At 37.3% G+C, this 20190-nt stretch overlaps 1 protein-coding gene and 1 pseudogene across 11 annotated transcripts in view; one reads left to right on the top strand and one right to left on the bottom strand.

The window, feature by feature from the left end:
- Positions 1-29: 29 nt before the first annotated feature.
- The window catches only part of LOC105485398 (coiled-coil domain containing 18), a 130369-nt gene continuing 110208 nt past the window's right edge, over positions 30-20190 (top strand). For 5 of the 11 annotated variants that reach the window (XR_011612573.1, XM_011747731.3, XM_011747727.3 and 2 more), the window contains exons 1-6: positions 255-601; positions 3481-3616; positions 4094-4262; positions 6421-6579; positions 12100-12206; positions 13705-13833. Coding sequence is in view for 9 of the 11 variants with exons in the window: in XM_011747731.3 (XP_011746033.2) it covers positions 3483-3616; positions 4094-4262; positions 6421-6579; positions 12100-12206; positions 13705-13833 (698 nt within the window). In the remaining 2 variants the exon portion in view is untranslated. Of the gene's footprint in view, positions 168-254; positions 602-1844; positions 2592-3480; positions 3617-4093; positions 4263-6420; positions 6580-12099; positions 12207-13704; positions 13834-17329; positions 17424-20190 lie in introns of those variants that run through there. The other 6 variants (XM_011747729.3, XM_011747732.3, XM_011747730.3 and 3 more) reach the window with 6 other exon arrangements.
- On the bottom strand, positions 10843-11160 carry LOC105485400 (large ribosomal subunit protein eL42-like; annotated as a pseudogene).

Here is a 20190-nt window from a genome sequence, read left to right as displayed (position 1 = left end):
TGATCTGGGCTGCAAGCGGCGTGGGATACTGCTGTCTCCGCTCCGCGTTTCCTCTCTGGACTCCTCGTGGTTGACAGGGAAATCTGGAGTCTGAAGAAACTCCAAGTGGCGGCCGCGGCGGCGGCGGCGAACACTCCCTCCGAAGGAGAAGCGCAGTCCTCCAAAGGGTAGGGACTCAGGGCGGGGCCAGCAGCCCCGTTCCGCCACCGCCTCAGTCTCTGCCCCCTCAGGCCAGGCGTGAGCGCCGCCCGCCTCTCCCACTGACGGCCTCTGGTTCCCATGGCTTCCCCCACCAATGGGCATCCTGGCGGTGATTGTGGGAAATGTAGTCCCGGGCGGGCTCGGCTAGTGGGCTCGGACGCGCTCGCCGACCACGATTCCCGGCAAGCCCCGCGCCTCCGGCGGCGCCTCACGCAGTCTGCGCCGGGGCGGGGCAGCGGCCGGGTAGGCGTGTGCCAACGGCTCCCGCGGCGGTTCGAATTCCGTGCTGCCGGGGTTCGCTGGTTCTCCAAGTAGCGTCCGAGGCTTCCAAGCGCAGGGGCCCTGGAGAGGGTCATAGGCTTCCTAACGTAGACTCGAGTGCGAAGCGCGCAGTCGCCGGGTGAGTCTCTCCCCAGCTGCGACTTGGGTGGTGAGCGACTGCCCCTTGGCGTGGGGAAAACAGCTTACCTGGGGGAGTTTTGTTCCTTTCCCTCCCGGCACCTTGGATGCGCTGGGACTGGTCCTTGCGGTTGCTGAGCATGCTCCTCTGAACGGTTGTATTTTATTTGATGAAAAATAGGAGTCTGGGCGCAGTGGCTCAGGCCTGTTATCTCAGCATTTTGGGAGGCCAAGGCAGGAGGATTGCTTGAACCCAGGAGTTCGAGGCCAGCTTTGGCAATATGGCGAGACACTGTCTCCATAAAATTAAAAAAAAAAAAAAAAAAAGTATTTCCTTAAAAAAAAAAAACTGAAAGGAAGATGTCACGTCCGCCCCCGACCCCTGCTTCTTTCAGACGGATGTAGGATCAGCTGTGTCAAGCAATCTTGAGACAGGAGACTACTATACAAAGTTATGACCTCTTTCCAAAATGAGGAATCTTTTTCAACTGCAGCCCATTGTATCACATACATAGGGTATAAAAGAACACTTGTCCTTCGTTTGATGGGTGTGCGTGTGCAAACCTACAAACACATTCTTAATTAGGGCCCAAAGATGATGTTGTTAAGGTCCATGAGTAGGATGATGTGCTTTTCTTGGTATTCAGTCAGTGAAGATATACTGTTTTGGGTAACTACTGTAAATTGAGGTTAAGGGCATTCATTTGACAGTAAATGGCCCACTAGGAAAATGAAAACATTTTAGTATCAAATATATTCATTGCTACGGCAGAAGAGTTAGGGAGTTCATCCTCCTCTCCCCTCCCCCTCCCTCCCTCCCTCCCTCCCTCCCTCCCTTCCTTCCTTCCTCTCTCTCTGTCTCTCTCTCTCTCTTTCTTTCTTTCTTTCTCTTTCTTTCTCTCTCTCTCTCTCTTTCCTTTCTTTCTTCTTTCTTTTCTTTTCCTCCTCTTCTCTTTTCTTTTTCTTTTCTTTCCTTCCTTCCTTCCTCCCTCCCTCCCTTCCTCCCTTTCTGTCTTTCTGTCTGCCTTTCTTTCCTTTTTCCTTTCCCCTTTCCTCTCCTCCCGTCCCCTCCTCCCCTCCTCCCCTCCTCCCCTCCCCTCCTCCCCTCCCCTCCTCCCCTCCCCTCTCCTGCCCTCCCCTCCCCTCCCCTTTCTTGACGGAGTCTCACTCTGTCGCCCAGGCTGGAGTGCAGTGGTGTGATCTCGGCTCACTGCTACCTCCGCCTCCCGGGTTCATGCAATTCTCTGCCTCAGCCTCCCCAGAGCTGAGATTACAGGCGCCCGCCACCATGCCTAATTTTTTTGTATTTTTAGTAGAGACGGAGTTTCACCATCTTCACCAGGTTTTAACTCCTGACCTCGTGATCCACCTGCCTCAACCTCCCAAAGTGTTGGGATTACCGGCGTGAGCCACCGCTCCCGGGCTGACAGTTATTTCTTACATGAAAATACACAGATGTTGAACTAAAACCTGATTTAAGACGAAATATATAATACCAAATGGCATTATAGATTTTGCCCAATTTTCTCAACCCTTTTCTCCTTCACCATCCTACAGAGAGCTAGAGATGTTGAATAGATAAAGCAAGATGGGGACCTGATTTATTGACTTGTCTGCGAGAGTCTTGTCACTTAAGCAGAAGGAAATTTGTGGAAACAAAAAAGGGAAAGAGGATAGAACCAGTTTGTCTATTAAGATTACACAGTATCTCATTTAATTTCCTGCCACTTTCTTTCCTTAAGGTGGGAGTTTTCTTTTTAATCTTCCTCCCTACATTTGAGAATTTTTGAGTGGGGAATAAATGTAGCATACTATTCTGACTGGTTGAGGGAAGGAAGGATAGTTTAGTATTTGTTAATTCATTCAAAATATTGAGCCTCTGTAAGTACATTGCAGTCCTGAACGTAATGACAGGACTCCCAACCTTTTGGAACTTGGGATGGGAGCAGAATGCTAAGAAGGGCGTTGAAGGAAATGCTACAATGAAAAAGGTAAATGGGATCTGAAAGAGGAGTGTAATTTTAAGATTGCGCAGAAAGCTCTACAGAAGTAGTGGAGATTATAAAGCTTTAGTTTTTTTATTGTATTAATTACAATAATAAAATATGATGCTTTATTATGGTTTTTTATATGCAAAGAAATTTAGTAGTTACACAACCCTAGAGATACTCATCCACTGAAGAAGCAAAAGCTTTTCTTCGTTTATTTCTTTAAGTTGACCTGCCAAATGTTATTTTGATCCCTATGGTTGTGACTTGTAAATGTGTGTTTTTTAAATTTTGTAACTATTGGGCGTAGAAGGACGAGATAACTTTTATGTGGTAATAAATTCCCTTCTAAAAAAATATGAATGACTGTAATGATACCATTTAATCAGATGTCTAGTACTCGTAGTGTGATTGTGAAAGTTCAAACACCTCATATTGAAATTGATATGTAATAAGTAATAAAGCTACAATGAGACATAATTTAATGGTCTTTGCATCCTAGTGACTTGGATTCAAGTCTTGATTTCACCATTTACAGTTTGTGGGACTTTGAGCAAGTTATTTAATGTCTAATTCTTAGTTTCCTTAACATGGAATGAAAATACTTAACAATTGCTAGGAAGATCGGGTATGCTTAGAAAAGGGGAACTATATAACTAGACCCTGGCTAAAATGAAAAATTCATTCATTGAAATTGTATTGAACTCCTTTATGGCTTTACACTACAGATAAATTCATTATTATTGATTTTTTGTTTTGTTTTAAACTGCCATGAAAGATTTCACAACATTTGAAATAGAAAACTAATGAGTTAAATTCTATTCGTGTGAGTATTTTGACTGAAACTACAGAATCTTTCAGGCAAGGTACAAGAAATTCATTTTTTTTTAAGAAATGGAATCTAGTTCATCAGACTACTGTAATAAAGACAATGAAGAGGAAAGTTTGCTTGCAAATGTTGCTTCCTTAAGACATGAACTGAAGATAACAGAATGGAGTTTGCAGAGTTTAGGGGAAGAGTTATCCAGGTAAGTAGGTAAAATCACATACAGAATTCACTGTGCCTTAAATATATCAATATAAAATGTGTGAATTTCATTATTATGTATTGTTTCTAAAGTGTCTCTGGAATAAGAAATAATTTTCTTATACTTTTTAATATAACTTTCAGTTTAGGGAAAAATAGGAATATTAGAGAAGCCTCTTTGCATATTAAAAACACTTTCAGTGTATTAGAACTCAGTATAAAATATATTTTTGGGCTTTATTAATTTTTTAATGCTTTTTTGAATCTTAAGTAATCAGCATAGAGGCTCTAGAAATACAGTTTGCTAGTTTAAAAGTAATTATGATTTATTTAAAATTTAGTGGAACATTGCCTTATGTTCATAACTGTGAATCTACTTAGCAGCATTTCAGGTTTTCTATTTTCTTATTTAATGTATAGCAATTTATAGTGAATAAACTCTCCAAGAACTGAAATATGTTTTTTCTTTTTTCTCTAGTGTTAGTCCAAGTGAAAATTCTGATTATGCCCCTAATCCTTCAAGGTCTGAAAGGCTAATTTTGGATGTTCAGCCTAGCCACCCTGGACTTCTGAATTATTCACCTTATGAAAACGTTTGTAAAATATCTGGTAGCAGCACTGATTTTCAAAAAAAGGCAAGAGATAAGGTTATTATTTTTACACCTATCTAGTTAAAAGAAGTGTTGGTTTTAGGCCTGCCTACTTAAAAAAATTTTTTTTTCAGTTTTTCTTTAAATACCTTATTCATGGTTTCTGTAATCTTTTACTCTGGTACTCAAGAATTTAAATATAATTGTTCTTTTTATGTTCTAACAAGAAAGTACTTATCTTGGTGTATTACTCTACTTTTAAACTTATATATTTATTACCTTTTTGCAGTTAAATGTCTTCTTAAGTAAATTATAATCCCCTTGATTTTAACACTACATCTTATACATAATAGGTAATCAATTATTTATTAAGTGGTTAAGGTATACCCACCATTTAGCCTGGATCAAGTACTGTGAATAGTATGGCGCTATTCTTTCATTATCTTTCTATTTTGTCCATGATGTTAGAGATCTTTGCTTGGTCTGAAACTGTCTTCCTTTTTCTTATTCTATCATATATTTATCTCCCTGCATTTATCCCTCTTCCTCACTCAACCCTTTTATCTCCTTTTACACTCTCTTCCTATTCTTTGTTCCCTGCACTCCCTACATGTATATACACAGATATGGTTGCACATAATCTTTTTGGATACATATTTGCTCTTTCCACTTCGGAAAGCCAACCATTAAGAGCTTTCTTTTTTATAAGGAAGCTACTTAATGAAGCTGTCTGAACCTACTTTTTAGAAACAAATTCAAATTCCATGTTTACATGGTATGTAATTCCAAGAAATTTGATCTCTATCCTCATTCAAATTGCTGATCATTCTTACTTTATATGTGCCTTAATTGGGAAAACAATAATGGTAATGACTATCAAACACAAAAGGATAATCTAATGTGTAAAGAGCTCCTAGAAACTGAGAACAAAAAGGTCAGTAACCCAATGGGCAAAAGACATGAAGGGAAAAAGAAATAAAAATGATATCCAAACTAATGAAAAGGTGTCCAATTTCCTCATAGTAAGATAAATTCAAAATGAAACTATACCTAAGTACCTTACCTAGTTCTTACCTATAGAATTATTAAACATTCAGATGTTTGAGATGTTATTTTATAGGTGATATTGGGTACGGGTACATTGCCTAGTGGGAATGCACAGTGATATAACCCCAACTGAGATGCATTTGGCAATATTTACCAAAATTACAAATACATTTACCTTGACTTGGAACTCCCATTTCTGGAAAACGATACTATAGACACACCTGCAGGATATGAAATTAGGCATTGTTGATCATATCAAAAGATTAGAAATAGTTCAAGTATCTAGTAATAGGCGGTTAGTTGAATAATGGTTTATTCATGCAATGGAAACTATGCAGTTGAGAAAAGGAGTTTGTCAATGTATTTATTATGGAGAGATTGCCAGTGTATATTGTTCCAAGTTAAAAAAAAAATGCACGGTGCAGAATGTTATATCTAATGTGCTAGTTTTTGCATAAGGAGAGGAGGGAAGTGGGTAATTTGTATTGCTTATGTATGTGTATGGAATCACTAGAAGACTAAACAAGAAACGTATAGAAGTGGTTACCCACCTATTAAAGATGGGAAGAGACTTCTGTGTATACTTTTTCTTTTATATAGTTTTGAATTTTGAATTGCATAAATAAATCACTCAAAGTTAATTAAAAGAAATGTTTTGAAAATCACAATCCTCATGAAAATTAAATATTGTAAAATACGTATAAAAAGAATATAATAAAAATATGTATACAGATAAAATAATATTTTACCTATTATCCATTTTATTGTTGGTGGACATTTGGGTTCTTCCCATTTATTATCTCTTGTGGACAATGTAGCTATGAATAGTTTTATATCTGCACATGCAAAAGTACAAAAGTTTCTATCAGGTTTATATCTAGGGATGATATTGTTGGTTCTTAGCATACTCAACTTTGCTGGATAATACCAGCCAGTTTCCCAAAGTGTACCACTGTTTTCCAGGTTATACTTGTATATACTTCCACCAGCAGTGGAGGAGAGAGTATTGATTGTTCCACATATCCTTGTCAATACTCACTAAGTATTTTAACTCATTTTCTGAGCTGCTTAGTCATTTTATTAATAATTGCTCATAATTTTCCATTAATTACATGTAACCCTTAATTGAAATAATTGAAAATATATTTGTTCTTTTTCATTCTTTCAGATGTTTTCATCTTCTACCCCTGTGGATCAGGAGATTAAAAGCCTTCGAGAGAAACTAAATAAACTTAGGCAACAGAATGCTTGTTTGGTCACACAGAATCATTCCTTAATGACAAAATTTGAATCTATCCACTTTGAATTAACACAGTCAAGAGCAAAAGTATGTATCTTGAAATGACGAGTTTGCCAGCAGAAAATAGTTGTTATTTTAGATTTATAATTGGAAAAAGAGTCCTTGTATTGCCACATTGCCTTAATGTGTTATGTGAAGTAATTTTCATTATAATACTATAGTATCAACATGTTATAAAATCAATATTGTATGAATTATATCTGAAAATGATTGAAGGGAACTTTACAGTTTCGCATTTAGATAAGTCAGCTTCTTAAGGTGTTAAGATTACCAATTTGTGTGGTCTTATTTTTTATACAAAGGAAGTATAACTTACTTATCTTCCCTTTTAAAATAACACATTGTCATTGTTGAAAAATTTAAAAGTAGCAAAAAGAGGAAGAAAGATCACCCAGAGTTTCTACCTAGAAACCGCTTTACCAGTTTAATACATAGTTGAATCCAGACTGTTTTAAATAGTTTTGGTGTTATCTGTTTTTTTACTGTATATATAGTCTATGCATTTTCTGATGCATTTACATAGCTTTTCCATTGATCATTTTTTATGGTAGCATTATATTTCATGTGATTATAGCGTAACTTGGTTAATTCCCGTATTTCAGTGGTTTCCTATTTTTTTACTAAATGGTTGGTATTACACAAAAAATTAGAAGAAACCAAAATGTCCAATAATGGAGACATAGTAAATTATGGTATACCCATAAGATAGATTGTAACAAAACCTGTTTTTAAAAAATGAGGTAAATATACTAGTACTAAGATGCAAAGTTGTTTGACTTATAGGGATCATGATAAAGTTTAAATGATACAATGTTTGTAGTCACTTAAAACAGTGTCTATGTGTAGTCAGCACTCAAAAACTGTTACCTAATATATTTAGTGGCAGAAAAACATTACAGAGCAGTACACACGTATAATAATCTTAGTTTTCCTCTTTATAAGAAGTGTATGTGTGTCTGTGTGTGTGTTTGTATGTAAGTATATATACATGTGATATATTAAGGTAGAAACTATGCTTCACACTGTTGATAACTTCGAGAGAGATTGGAAGGTTGGAGTGAGGCTTTCACTATTTACTTTTATAAACATTGTATATATACATTATATGTAGTTTTAAATAGAACAGTTATGGGAAGACTTTATTTTTCTTTTCTGTTTTTTCAAACAAAACAAAATGCTATTAGGGATTATTTCAGCACAGGAAAAACAAAATGCAACAATGAGCATAATACTTCTTTAGTGTTTGAGATTATTGAACATAAAACTTCTTTAGTGTTTGAGATTATTTCTAGGGTAGATTTCCAGAGGCAGAATGACCATATTTTAGGGAAATAATGTTTTTCAAGCATTTACATTTGGTTCCTCATCTTTTCTTGTTCACTTTGAGGGAAAAATGATGTTTTTCTTGATTTCGTACAAAATTTATCTTTTCGGTATATTTGTTTGCCATTCAGATTTCTTTGTGATTTGTCTGTTCGTTTTTTCTGCTTATTTTAAAATTTTTTCTTCAACTATAGATAATCTCTCTTTTTAAAGTCATGATTGCTAGTGATTTAAAGTAAGAAAAGAGACATAAAGATAATTTAATAATTACTGAACTAATAGCATTTTTAACCTTTATTTTTAGGATATAAACACACCAGTGGTTAGGCGAGGAAGTAAGATACTAGTATTGTACTTCTCAGCTCAGCATTTTCTAAGTTGTTGAAATATTTTTTAGGGAAGCCACCTATTTCAGGCCACGTATGAGCTTTTGATGCTTCATATATGCCCACTATTGAGATTCTTTTGCAGAAATCAATCAATATATTCATAACTTACCTCTGGCAATGGTTGTACTTACTCTTCTGGAGCCTGGCAGCCTGCTCTTTCTGAGCTTTTTGCCCTCTACACCTGCTATCCAACTGCCATCCTGGGACTTCTCTTTGGTGTTCTTCTAGGTTGAATCTACTGTTTCCTGAATTCTATTTTTTGTTATTTCCTAGTTGATTCTTTCTGTATTTGGAGCATATCTTCCAGTTACTTCCTTGCCTGTCTGAAAATGTCTTAATTTCTTCTTCACTCATGATTAAATTCCAGTTTGATAATTATGTAACGTTAGAATTTTTAGGACATTACTCCCTTCTATCCTCCAGTGCCACTTTGAAAAGTCTGTTGCCATTGTGAATTACTTCCCTTAGCATGTAATCTCTTTTTTTCCCATTTGTTTGTTTTTTACTTTATGGCAGATGGTAGTTTTTAGGACCTTCCCATTCCGGTGTTTTAAAACTGTACAACAATGTATCTTTCAATAGGCCTTTATTACTCATACTGGGTATTTGAGAACCCTTTTAGGCTGGAAACTTGTATCCTTTGGTTCTGGAAATTTTTCTGTTTCTTAATTTTTATTTTTAATTTTTGTGGGTACATAGTAGGCATATATATTTTTGGAGTACATTAGATTTTTTGATACAATTATGCAGCATAATAGTCACATCATGGAGAATGGGATATCCATCCCCTCAGACATTTATCCTTTGTGTTATAAACAATCCAGTTATAGTCTTTTAGTTATTTTTAAATGTACAGTTAAATTATTATTATTGACTATAGTCACCCTGTTGTTCTATAAAATAGTAGTTCTTGTTCATTCTTTCTATTTCTTGTACCATTAACCATCCCCACCTCTTCCCACCCTGACAACTGCCCTTCTTGGCCTCTGGTAACCATCCTTCTGCTTTCTATGTCCATGAGTTCAATTGTTTTGATTTTTAGATCCCACAAATAAGTAAGAACATATGATATTTGTCTTTCTGTGCCTGACTTATTTTACTTAACATAATGATCTTTAGTTCCATCCATGTTGTTGCAAATGACTGATTCTCATTCTTCTTTATGGATGAATAGTACTCCATTGTGTAAGTACTACATTTTCTTTATCCATTCATTTGTGATGAACACTTAGGTTGCTTCTAAGTCTTGGCTCTTGAACAGTGCTGCAACAAACATGGAAGTGCAGATACCTTTTCAATATACTGATTTCCTTTCTTTTGGGTATATGCCCAGCAGTGGGATTTCTGGATATGGTAGCTGTATTTTTAGTTTTTTGAGGAACCTCCAAACGGTTCTCCATAATGGTTGTACTAATTTCCGTTCCCACCAACAGCATATGAAGATTCCCTTTTCTCCACATTCTTGCAAACATTTGTTATTACCTGTCTTTTGAATATAAGCCTTGTTTTGTTTTGAAACAAGGTCTTGCTCTGTCACCCAGGCTAAAGTGCAATGATGCAATCACAGCTCAGTGCCACCTTGACCTCCTGGGCTCAAGTGATCCTCCCACCGTAACCTCCCAGGTAACTGGGACTACAGGCATATGCCACCATGCCTGGCTAGTTTTTGTATTGTCTTTTTGTAGAGATGGAGTTTTGCCATGTTGCCCAGGCTGATTTTGAACTCCTGGACTCAAGCGATCTATCCATCTCCCAAAATGCTGGAATTACAGGATTGAGCCACAGTGCCTGGCCATGTGATTTTTATTTAGGAGGTATTCTCAACATTATTTTTTGCACTTCTATTGAATCTTTTATTTTGGCTGTCATACTTTTTTCAGTTTCTAAAGTTTTTTTTGTTCTGATTGTTTTGTATTTCATAACATACTAATGTATTCTCTCTTAGCACTCTGAAGATTTAATGATTTTTTTTCATGTTTGCTTTCCTTTCCTTTTTCTTTTGTTTAGGCCTCTGACTTTATGTTAGAAGCTTTTGGGCCGGGCGTGGTGGCTCATGCCTGCAATCTCAGCACTTTGGGAAGCCAAGGCAGGTGGATCACAAGGTTAAGAGATCGAGACCATCCTGGCCAACATGGTGAAACCCTGTCTCTACTAAAAAATACAAAAATTAGCTGGGCATGGTGGTGTGCACCTATAGTCCCACCTACTCGGGAGGCTGAGGCAGGAGAATTGCTTGAACTCAGAGGTGGAGGTTGCAGTGAGCTGATATTGCGCCACTGTGCTCCAGCCTGGTGACAGAGTGAGACTCCGTCTCAAAAAAAAAAACAGAAGCTTTTTTTCAGATGTTAGTATTTTAGCTATTCATATTTAAGAGAAAGGCATTTAAATGCAGATTGGTGGTTTGTTGTCCAGTGGACTTTATTTCTGGGTGATGGTTAGGGAGGTGGTTCTTTTGTAGGGAAACACCTGCCAGCTCCCAAACAGTATCAGTATGAGATGTTTTTCTTTTCCTTTTTTTTTTTTTTTTTAACATAAACTCAAGATTTTATTGTTTTCATAATAAAACAAAAGATAACACTTAAAACTGGGTCACTTGGCTCTTTCTGCTCTTATCTCCTCCCAGTTCAGAATGCTTGCATCTTTTAGTAGTCAGCTTTCTCTTAGATCTGCAGCTGGGCTCAATGCACTCAAGCCTTAGCACAATCTTTGTAGTTTCAGCCTTTTTCTGGAAAATCTACTTAGTCTGCCCACCATAACCACTCTGCTTCCTGTCATATCACTGCTTTCCCTGGGCATACAGAGAATCCTTGCCCTTCTTGTACTGTGTCACTTTCTGCGGTTGGTGCTTGCCACACTTCTTACAGAAAGTCCTGCAGGTTTTAGGAATGTTCACCATGTTTGTGGGAGTGCTATCAGCATGGAAAGAGATTTTTTTTTTTTTTTTTTGAGCTGTTGAGTTTCTCCAGCAAAGAATCCTTTAGTTTCTCACCTGTGGGATAACCAAAAACGAAATAGAGTAGTAAGGTGGAGTTATCCGTTTTATATTAATTCCCTTGTTACAGCTGTACTTCATTCCTGCTCATTATTCTTAGTGTCCCACAGTCTCAAGCTTCTTCTGTTCAGTTTCTTCTGATAATAAACTTTCTGCCTCTTTCCTAGTATGCCAACACCTTGCTGTTGGTGTTCTGGGAGTGGGAAAAAGGATAACTGTTATTTGCAGATACTTTGAACTGTATCCCTGCTTTTTCATTGGGTCCTCACTTCTGTCCTCTACAGTACCTTGTGCCTTCATGTTCTAAACTTCTTTTTCAGTGATAGTTATCTTATTGATACTTTCTTCCATACCATTTAGATTGTGGGTTCCCATCCTGCTATAGTAGTTGTACTCTCTTTATAATACAGATTGTAGGGTCATTATGCTTTTCTGTATTTAGATTCTTTCTAGTAAGCATGTATTCTATAATTAGGTCTTTAAATCATAAAAATTCAATAAATATTTTCTTTCATAATTGTTTATAGTTTGATGTTTTATATTTAATTTTCTAATTTATGTAAAATTAATCTTGCTAGATGCTTATCAGTAGAGATTCTGTTTTCTCCCCTAAATAACTCTTCAGTTATAAGTTGAAGGTAATGCCAGGAGCTTACATGCCACGGCTGGCTTGTGATGATATGCCCATGTAAATGTTGATCAAAGGAATAGATGGGAAGCTTTATATCTGAGCAATGATTTGGGAGCCCTGTTGAACCCCCTTATCTGACAGGAAAAAAACTAAGGGCCAAGTAGGTTAATTTATTTTCTGAAAGTACTATAAAAGTTGTTTTTATATTTTAGGTTTCCATGCTTGAATTTGCTCAACAGCAGGCAGCCAGTGTCCCAATCTTAGAAGAACAGATTATAAATTTGGAAGCAGAGGTTTCAGCTCAAGATAAAGTTTTGAGGTAAATATACTTTTTATAGCTCTCAAAGTTTTATTTGCTACTTTTACATTTTGTTATATCTTGTTAAATCTTGTTCCCCACACCCAATATATTTATATACCCTAATGGTGTTCAGTTGTCTTAGAACTCGTTGAATCTATTTTTAGTCAATCATAACTCCTCTTGGCTGTAGGTTGCATGCAGTATATAGGTGTTAAAAAAGACTAAGGTGAGATGCCTATTTACATGCTTTTGTCAAATATGAATTAGTTCATTTCTTCACCTACATAGCAGTATATACTCAGTATTTCAAAGGGAGTTCAAGAAATAAAATGTAAAGGAGTCAGACACTTTTATTATTTTTACAGACAGGGTCTCACTCTGTCACCTAGGCTGGAGTGCAGTGGTGCAATGTGGCTCACTGCAGCCTCAGCCTCCTGGGCTCAAATGATCCTTCTGCCTCAGCCTCCCAAGTAGTGGGACTACAGGCACACACCACTGTGCCCAGCTGAGCTTTTTATTTTTTATTTTGTAGAGATGGGGTCTCACTATGTTGGTCAGGCTGGTCTCAAACTCCTGGCCTCAAGCAGTCCTCCTGCTTCAGCCTCTCAAAGTGTTGGGATTATAGGCATGAGCTGTCATGCCTTGCCATCAGGCACTTTATAATTTATTCTCTTCTGCTTTGAATAAAATGGGAAATATATGCATATTAAATAACATATTACTCTGAGTGATTCTGAGAATATAGTTAAATGACCAGCAATAGTAGCATCACCTGGGAACTTGTTAGAAATGCAAATTCTCAGACCTTATCTCTGGCCTACTGAACCAAGTTGGGAGGTGTTTCACAATTCTGCAAATGATTTGCTGCATGCTAAAGTTGTCTTTTATGTTCATCAGAGTTTTGTAATTTTCTTTGTAATACATATATTATTTTAAATTTATTTGTAGGTATTTTATATTTTTAGTAATTGTGAATTGTTCCTACTTTGTTCATTGCTAGTGTATGGGAAGGTTACTGACTTTTGTGTAATATAATTATTTTGTAATTGGTAGCTAATGGTATTATCAGCAAATAAAGAAAATTTTGTTTCTGACTCAAAGAGTAGGAAAAAGAAAAAAATTTTGTCTTTCCTTTTCAGCATTTACTTCTTAATACCTTTTCATATTTGCTTTTTGCAGTGGGTAGAACTGTTAGTAAAGTTGTTGGATGTGGGATGATAACAGTCATCCTTATTTAGTTTCTGAACTATACAGGAATGCTTCTGGTATCTGACTATAAAATATGATGTGAGTTATTACTTCAGATATATTTATCATCTGGTGGAAGTATTCTTTTATTTTTAAAAAAACTCTTAATTAACAAGGGATGAATATACCTTTTTCTCTGTCTCTTTTTGTATATTGTTTTGCTTAACTCATTGATTTAAACAAATATAATTCCTAATATTAAATTATTCTTGCATACCTGGGATAATCTCTTCAGTAGTCTTAAAACAAAGTATCCTTTATTTTATAGAGAGGCAGAAAATAAGCTGGAACAGAGCCAGAAAATGGTAATTGAAAAGGAACAGAGTTTGCAGGAGTCCAAAGAGGAATGTATAAAATTAAAGGTGGACTTACTTGAACAAACCAAACAAGGAAAAAGGTGTGTGTTTTTAAAGCAAATACATTTTTTTGAAAGGGAATAAAAGAATATATTACCTGTTTAAAATTCTAGTTAATTTTTGAAGTGAAAAAATTTCAGAGATTTGGCAATAGAATAACTTAATGTTCTTTTTATCTATTAATTTTTTGAAATTTTCCATTAAAATGTTTGTGTGTGGAATTTATGTTATTAGCATTCTGGATTGGGCTGAATTTCTACAAAACTGATAATGATTATCAGTGTAATGATACTTATATCTGAAATTAAGTTCTGTGGCCTATTTGAAATCAGCATTCTGAGTTTAAAATACTAACAGGGAAAAAGCCTGTAAATTAATATTACCTCTAATAAAACTAAATAAAATGTTGAATGAACTCTTAAAAAGAAAATTTTGCCTCATAGAGAAAGAAACTCAATGCATGAGAATGTGTGGTTGGATCTTCCTTTAGAAATATATAAGTAGTACAAAAATATCTATTTCATATAAATTATATCTGGAGATAAAGTCTTTTAAGTGTCTCTGTCCAAGGAACCATTAACTCTGAATGCCAGTTCACTTTTAAAGTGATAAAGATTTAAATTTTTTTAGTTTAAGCTAATAAGATTTTATAATGAAATAGGATTATAGCAGTTTTTATACAGTATAAAGCCATAATCTGTACTAAGCAATATTACAAATATTAGTAGAAAATGCTTAGGTTTTGGAGTTAGTTAGAAAATTTTTAGATTTTACCTCTCATTGGCTTTGTTACCTTGGCCAAATGATATAACCTTTTGAAATCTCAGGTTTTTTTCATTCATTTCATTAAATAAAAACGATATTATCTTTATATGGATAGATATGAAGAGTAAATAAAAAAAAATATAAGGTACCTCTTAATAAATACTAATAATTCGTAACTATTATATAAACTTTGTGGTTACATATTCTAGAATTCACACTTTACTTACTCAGATAAGCTTTGCATATGGTTATTTAAAATAGTGAGATAATAATACATGAAGACCACATTCACAATATAGCTGCCAAGAAAAAATAAAGAGGAAGAGCTACTAGTTTCCTCTATAGAACTTAGATAAGAGATGATTTTCAGGGTATTGACTTTGTTGTTGTTGTTGTTTGAGGTGGAGTCTTACTCTGTCTTGCAGGCTGGAGTGCAGTGATGTGATCTTGGCTCACTGCAGCCTCCGCCCCACGGGTTCAAGCAGTTCTCCTTTCTCAGCCTCCTGAGTAGCTGGGATTACAGGCATGCACTACCACACTCAGCTAATTCTTTTATTTTTAGTAAAGACAGGGTTTCACCATGTTGGTCAGGCTGGTCCCAAACTCCTGACCTCAAGTGATCCACCCTCCTCGGACTCCCAAAGTGCTGGAATTATAGGCCTGAGCCACTGCGCCCAGCTAAGTATTGACTTTGGCTTCACAAAGTGAGTAAGTGGGGACAGACACATTCTGGGCAGCATGTGCAAAGGTATAGACATATTAAAGAGTATCATTGCTGAAGAACTCTTAAGTAATTTTATGTTCTTATAAGTAAATAGGTGTAGTGGGAGATGAGACATGAAAGACACACTGGATCCAGACTGTAAATGACTTTGTGTGTTATACCAAAGGATTTGTATTTTAACCTGGGGAGCATAAATAGCCAATTGAGATTTTTAGGTAGAGGTATGATACGAAGACTCTTGGAGCTTTTTGAAGAACTAAAATGAATATTGACTTTCTGCTGTGGTCTGAATGTGTCCACCCAATTTTTTGTATTGGAAACTTAATGCCAATACAACACTGTTGGGAAGTGGAGCGTTTAGGAGGTACTTAGGTCACAAGGGCTCTGCTTTCATGAACGGATTAATGCCATTATAAGAGGGCTTGACAGAGGGAGTTTGTCCCTTTTTTCCTTTCTGTCATGTTAGAACATAGTGTTCTTCCTCCTTGGAGGATGTAGCATTTAAGGCACCATCTTGGAAGCAGAGAGATAAGGCCCTACCAACCTGCCAGTGCCTTGATTTTGGACTTGCCAGCCTCCAGAACTGTGAGAAATACATTTCTGTTTTTTATAAACGACCTAGACTATGATATTTGTCCAGCAGCACAAATAGACTGGCACATTCTGAGATTGAAAGATCAAAACCTTTGCAAGGACTTTTTTTTAGGTGGAGAAGATTAATCATAATGGATTAAAAAGCCAGTGTAAAGGGAGAGATTGTTTAGCTTTATGCTGTTTGTAAGAGATTACCTAAAACATAAGGACACATGAAAATTGAAAGCAGACGGGGTGCGGTGGCTAACCTAGCACTTTGTAATCCTAGCATGTAATCCTAGCACTTTGTGGGGCCGAGATGGGTGGATCACTTGAGCTTGTGAGTTCAGGACCAGCCCGGGCAACATGGCGAAACCCCATCTCTACAAAAAATATAAAAATTAGCCAGGTGTGATGGCACAGGCCTGGAGTCCCAGCTATTCAGGAGGTTAAGGTAAAAGGGATTGCTTGAGCCTAGGAGGCAGAGATTACAGTGAGCCGAGATTATGTCACTGCACTCCAGCCTGTATGACAGAGTGAGACTCTGTCTCAAAAAAGAAAAAAAAAAGAATGGAAAGGAATGTTTCAAATACCCACCAAAGCAAAGTTGATATTACTGTATTAGGATCAGAATAGACTTCAATGCAATGAACATTACCAACATTAAAATGACTCATATAATGTTTAAGTGACACTTAGCCAAGAAGATATAAAGACTCTAAACCAGCAAGCTATAAAGACTCTAAACTTATATGTATCTAATAATTTAGTCCCAAAATACATAAGAAAAATAACACAATTTCAGGGAGGAAAGAACAAATCTGTAGTCATATGGGGAAAATTCTTTATACATTTATCAGGAATTGTTAAGTAACAAAAAATTAAGACTTGAAGTGTTGAGTAAGACAATTAATATTCTTGATCTAATGGATGTGCATATGGAACCCTGTAGTCAACAGTTTGAAATTGACGTTCTTTCAAGCAGATGTAATCTGTTACCTCACTATGCCAGATAGCATGAATTTGAAAAAATTCCAAAAGATTGATGATGTGTGTATTGTTTTCTCCATCCACAGTTCAGTTAAGTTAGAATATAACTCCTTGAAATCCTGTATGTTTGGAAATGTAAAACCAGGCTTACTGGTGTTCACTGACTATTGAATAAATTAGAAAACCTTTAGAACTGAGTGATATAAAAAAAATTGTGCATCACTGCTTGTAGGCTGTACCTAAAGACACTCTTAGAGGAAAAAATTGAACCTTATATACATGTATTATATCATGACTGAAAATTAATGAACTAAAATAGCCAATTGTGTGGTCAGGAAAAGGAGGACATCAGAAGAAAGAATGAACACCAAAGAAAATAGAAGTAAGGAAATAATAAAGATAAGGATGAAGTGAATGAATAGAAAACAATGAAACAATATAAAGGATTACCAAAACCTAAATATGGTTATTTTCACAATGAACAAGAAAATGGGCATCAGACAAGATTAATAAAGCAGAAAAGGCACAAGTGTTGGGATTGACAAGGGACTCCCAAACTACACATTTAGCTATAAATCGGTAAGCCATAAGAAATATGTAAGAAATAAGACCAATAACTGAATCATTTTAAGGATGATACATTTGAAAACTTAGACTAAATAAATTTCTTAGCAAAATATAATTTAACAAAACTAACTTTAAAATAAATGGAAAACCTGAAAAAAAAAATATATATGTGTGTGTGTGTGCATCTATATATGTGTATACATGTATATATGTGTGTCTGTATATATAGCTATTAGGGATATCAAATCAACAATTAAAAATCTGCCCACAAATAACTAAACTAGTCAAAACAATGACGACAAATGGAAACATCAGGCCCGCTATGGCCCACGATGGCTAAAATGGAAAAGACTCTCAAAAACAAGTTTTGGCGAGGATGTGGAATTGAAACTCTTCTGCATTTCTAATGGAAGTGTAAATTTGTAGAACCACTTTGGAAAACTGTCAGTAGCTGCTAAAGGTAAACATAAGCCTGCCTTAGGATCCACCATTCATTTCAACAAAACTTAGTCCCTATGTTAAAAGACACGTACAAGAATGTTAAAGTAATTTTATTCGTAATTGCTAAATGTTCATCAACAGTCTAATCGATAAATAAACTGTGGTATGTTCACATAATTAATTATACACGTAATTAATGTAAAAAAGAGCAGCTACAACTATGTAACAACATGGGTTAATATCACACATACAATGCTCAGTAGAAGAAGCCACAATAGAATACTGTATAATTCCATAGCAAATCAAGGATAGGCAAAATTAACATATGTTGTTAAAAGTCCAAATGGTGCTTACCTTTTTGGGGTAAAGAATACTCACTGGGAAGGTACACAGGGGAGCTGGAAGTGTTCTCTATTTGATTGGGATAGTAGTTAAGTAAGTATATACATTATTAAAACATTCACTCAATTAGGATTTCTGTACTTTACTCAATAAAAAATTAAAATCAAATAAGAAAAACTATAAGAAAAAATCTACAGAAGATACGTATAGTCTTAATTTTTTTTTGAGAGATATGGTATTGCTTTGTTACCCAGGCTGGAGTGCAATGCTGTGATCGTGGCTCACTGTAGCTCCCAACTCCTGGGCTCAAGCGATCCTCCCACCTTAGCCTCCCAGATAGTTAGGACTACAGGCTTGCCCCACCACACCTTACTAATTTTTTTTTTTTTTTTTTTTTTTTTTTTTTTGAGACGGAGTCTCGCTCTGTCGCCCAGGCTGGAGTGCAGTGGCACAATCTCGGCTCACTGCAAGCTCCGCCTCCCGGGTTCACACCATTCTCTTGCCTCAGCCTCCCGTGTAGCTGGGACTACAGGCGCCTGCCACCGCACCCGGATAATTTTTTGTATTTTTAGTAGAGACGGGGTTTCACTGTGTTAGTCAGGATGGTCTCGATCTCCTGACCTTGTGATCCACCCGTCTCGGCCTCCCAAAGTGCTGGGATTACAGGCGTGAGCCACTGTGCCTGGCCCACACCTGACTAATTTTTAAATTTTTTTTAGGCATGGGGTCTCACTGTGTTGCCCAGGCTGGGTCTTGAGCTCCTGGACTCAAGCGGTCCTCCTGCCTTGGCCTCCTAAAGTGCAAGTATTATAGGCATGAGCCACTGTGCCTGGCTTTAATGCATATTTTAGAATGTATTCGGGGTTTGTTTTAATCAGGTATGGTAAGATACAGACACATGACTGACATGAAGACTTACAGATTTCTGGAAGCAGGAGGCGCTCTATGCTGTTTTGGGATCCTTGGGGTGTTACTTCACCAGCCAGAAACCTCTGTGGCCAGTGGCACCTTTGCCTGAGTTTTGCTCTGGCCCACTGGGCTCATTCTGCCCACTCAGCTACCACCCTGGATCCCACACCTGTCAAGAGTGAGCTAGGTGCAGAATGACAAGGGGTGTGTGAACAACTGTAGGCACTGGCCACTATGCATAGCTAGGCACGCCGGCTGTGGTAGTGTGAGCAGCTCCAGGCGCCAGCTCCCTGTGAGGCTGTGGCTGGACCAGGCGTAGCATAAGCAGCTTCCGTGGCTGACACCAGGGAACGTGGTGGTGCCGGAAGCTTGGAGACACCAGGAACCACAGAGCCCTAAAGAGGGTGTCACAGCCCTGGCTCGGGAAGCTCATAGGTCTGGGCTCTCCGAAGGGCTGCAGCTCTTCTCTCCTTCTCTTGCCTTTTCTTCTTGTTGCCTGCAACGTGGTGAACAAGGGGTGTGTTTCAGCCATTTGTGTTACAGCATTTTTAGCCCCACCATTCAGTGGGTCCTGAGTTCTTGTCCTGTGTCTGGGAAGAATGAGGTACGCAAACAAGTGGAGGGTAAGCAATACAAAGAGAATCTTTGTTGAGCGACAGAATAGCTCAGAGGAGACTCGCAGTGGGTAGCTCCTCTGAATGGCTACCCCCACCTCATTTGCGTTCTGGTACATGTAGACATAGTAAATGCAGCAGTACCCGATGTTGATTGCCACCTTCACAGCTTCAGTTACCTGGCCCAAGGGGGACTTGCAGGTGCCAGCCCCAGGATGAGCATCTAGGCGCTGTTGTTGAGCATGAGGTAGCTGGCTGTGGCTGCTGCACTTTATGGACCCCCACCTGGAACTGTCTTATTTTATTTTATTTTTTTAGAGATAGGGTCTTGCTGTGTCACCCAGGCTAGAATGCAGCATTGCGATCATGGCTCACTGCAGCCTCAAATCCCTGCGCTCAAGGGATCCTCCTGCTTCAGCCTCTAGAGTAGCTGGGACCACAGGTGTGCACCACCACTCCCAGTTAACTTTTTG

This window comes from Macaca nemestrina, chromosome 1 (assembly GCF_043159975.1).
Source record: "Macaca nemestrina isolate mMacNem1 chromosome 1, mMacNem.hap1, whole genome shotgun sequence".
Taxonomy (NCBI): domain Eukaryota; kingdom Metazoa; phylum Chordata; class Mammalia; order Primates; family Cercopithecidae; genus Macaca; species Macaca nemestrina.
The sequence above is the reverse complement of the archived record's forward strand: the minus strand, read 5'-3'. Positions and strand labels throughout refer to the sequence as shown.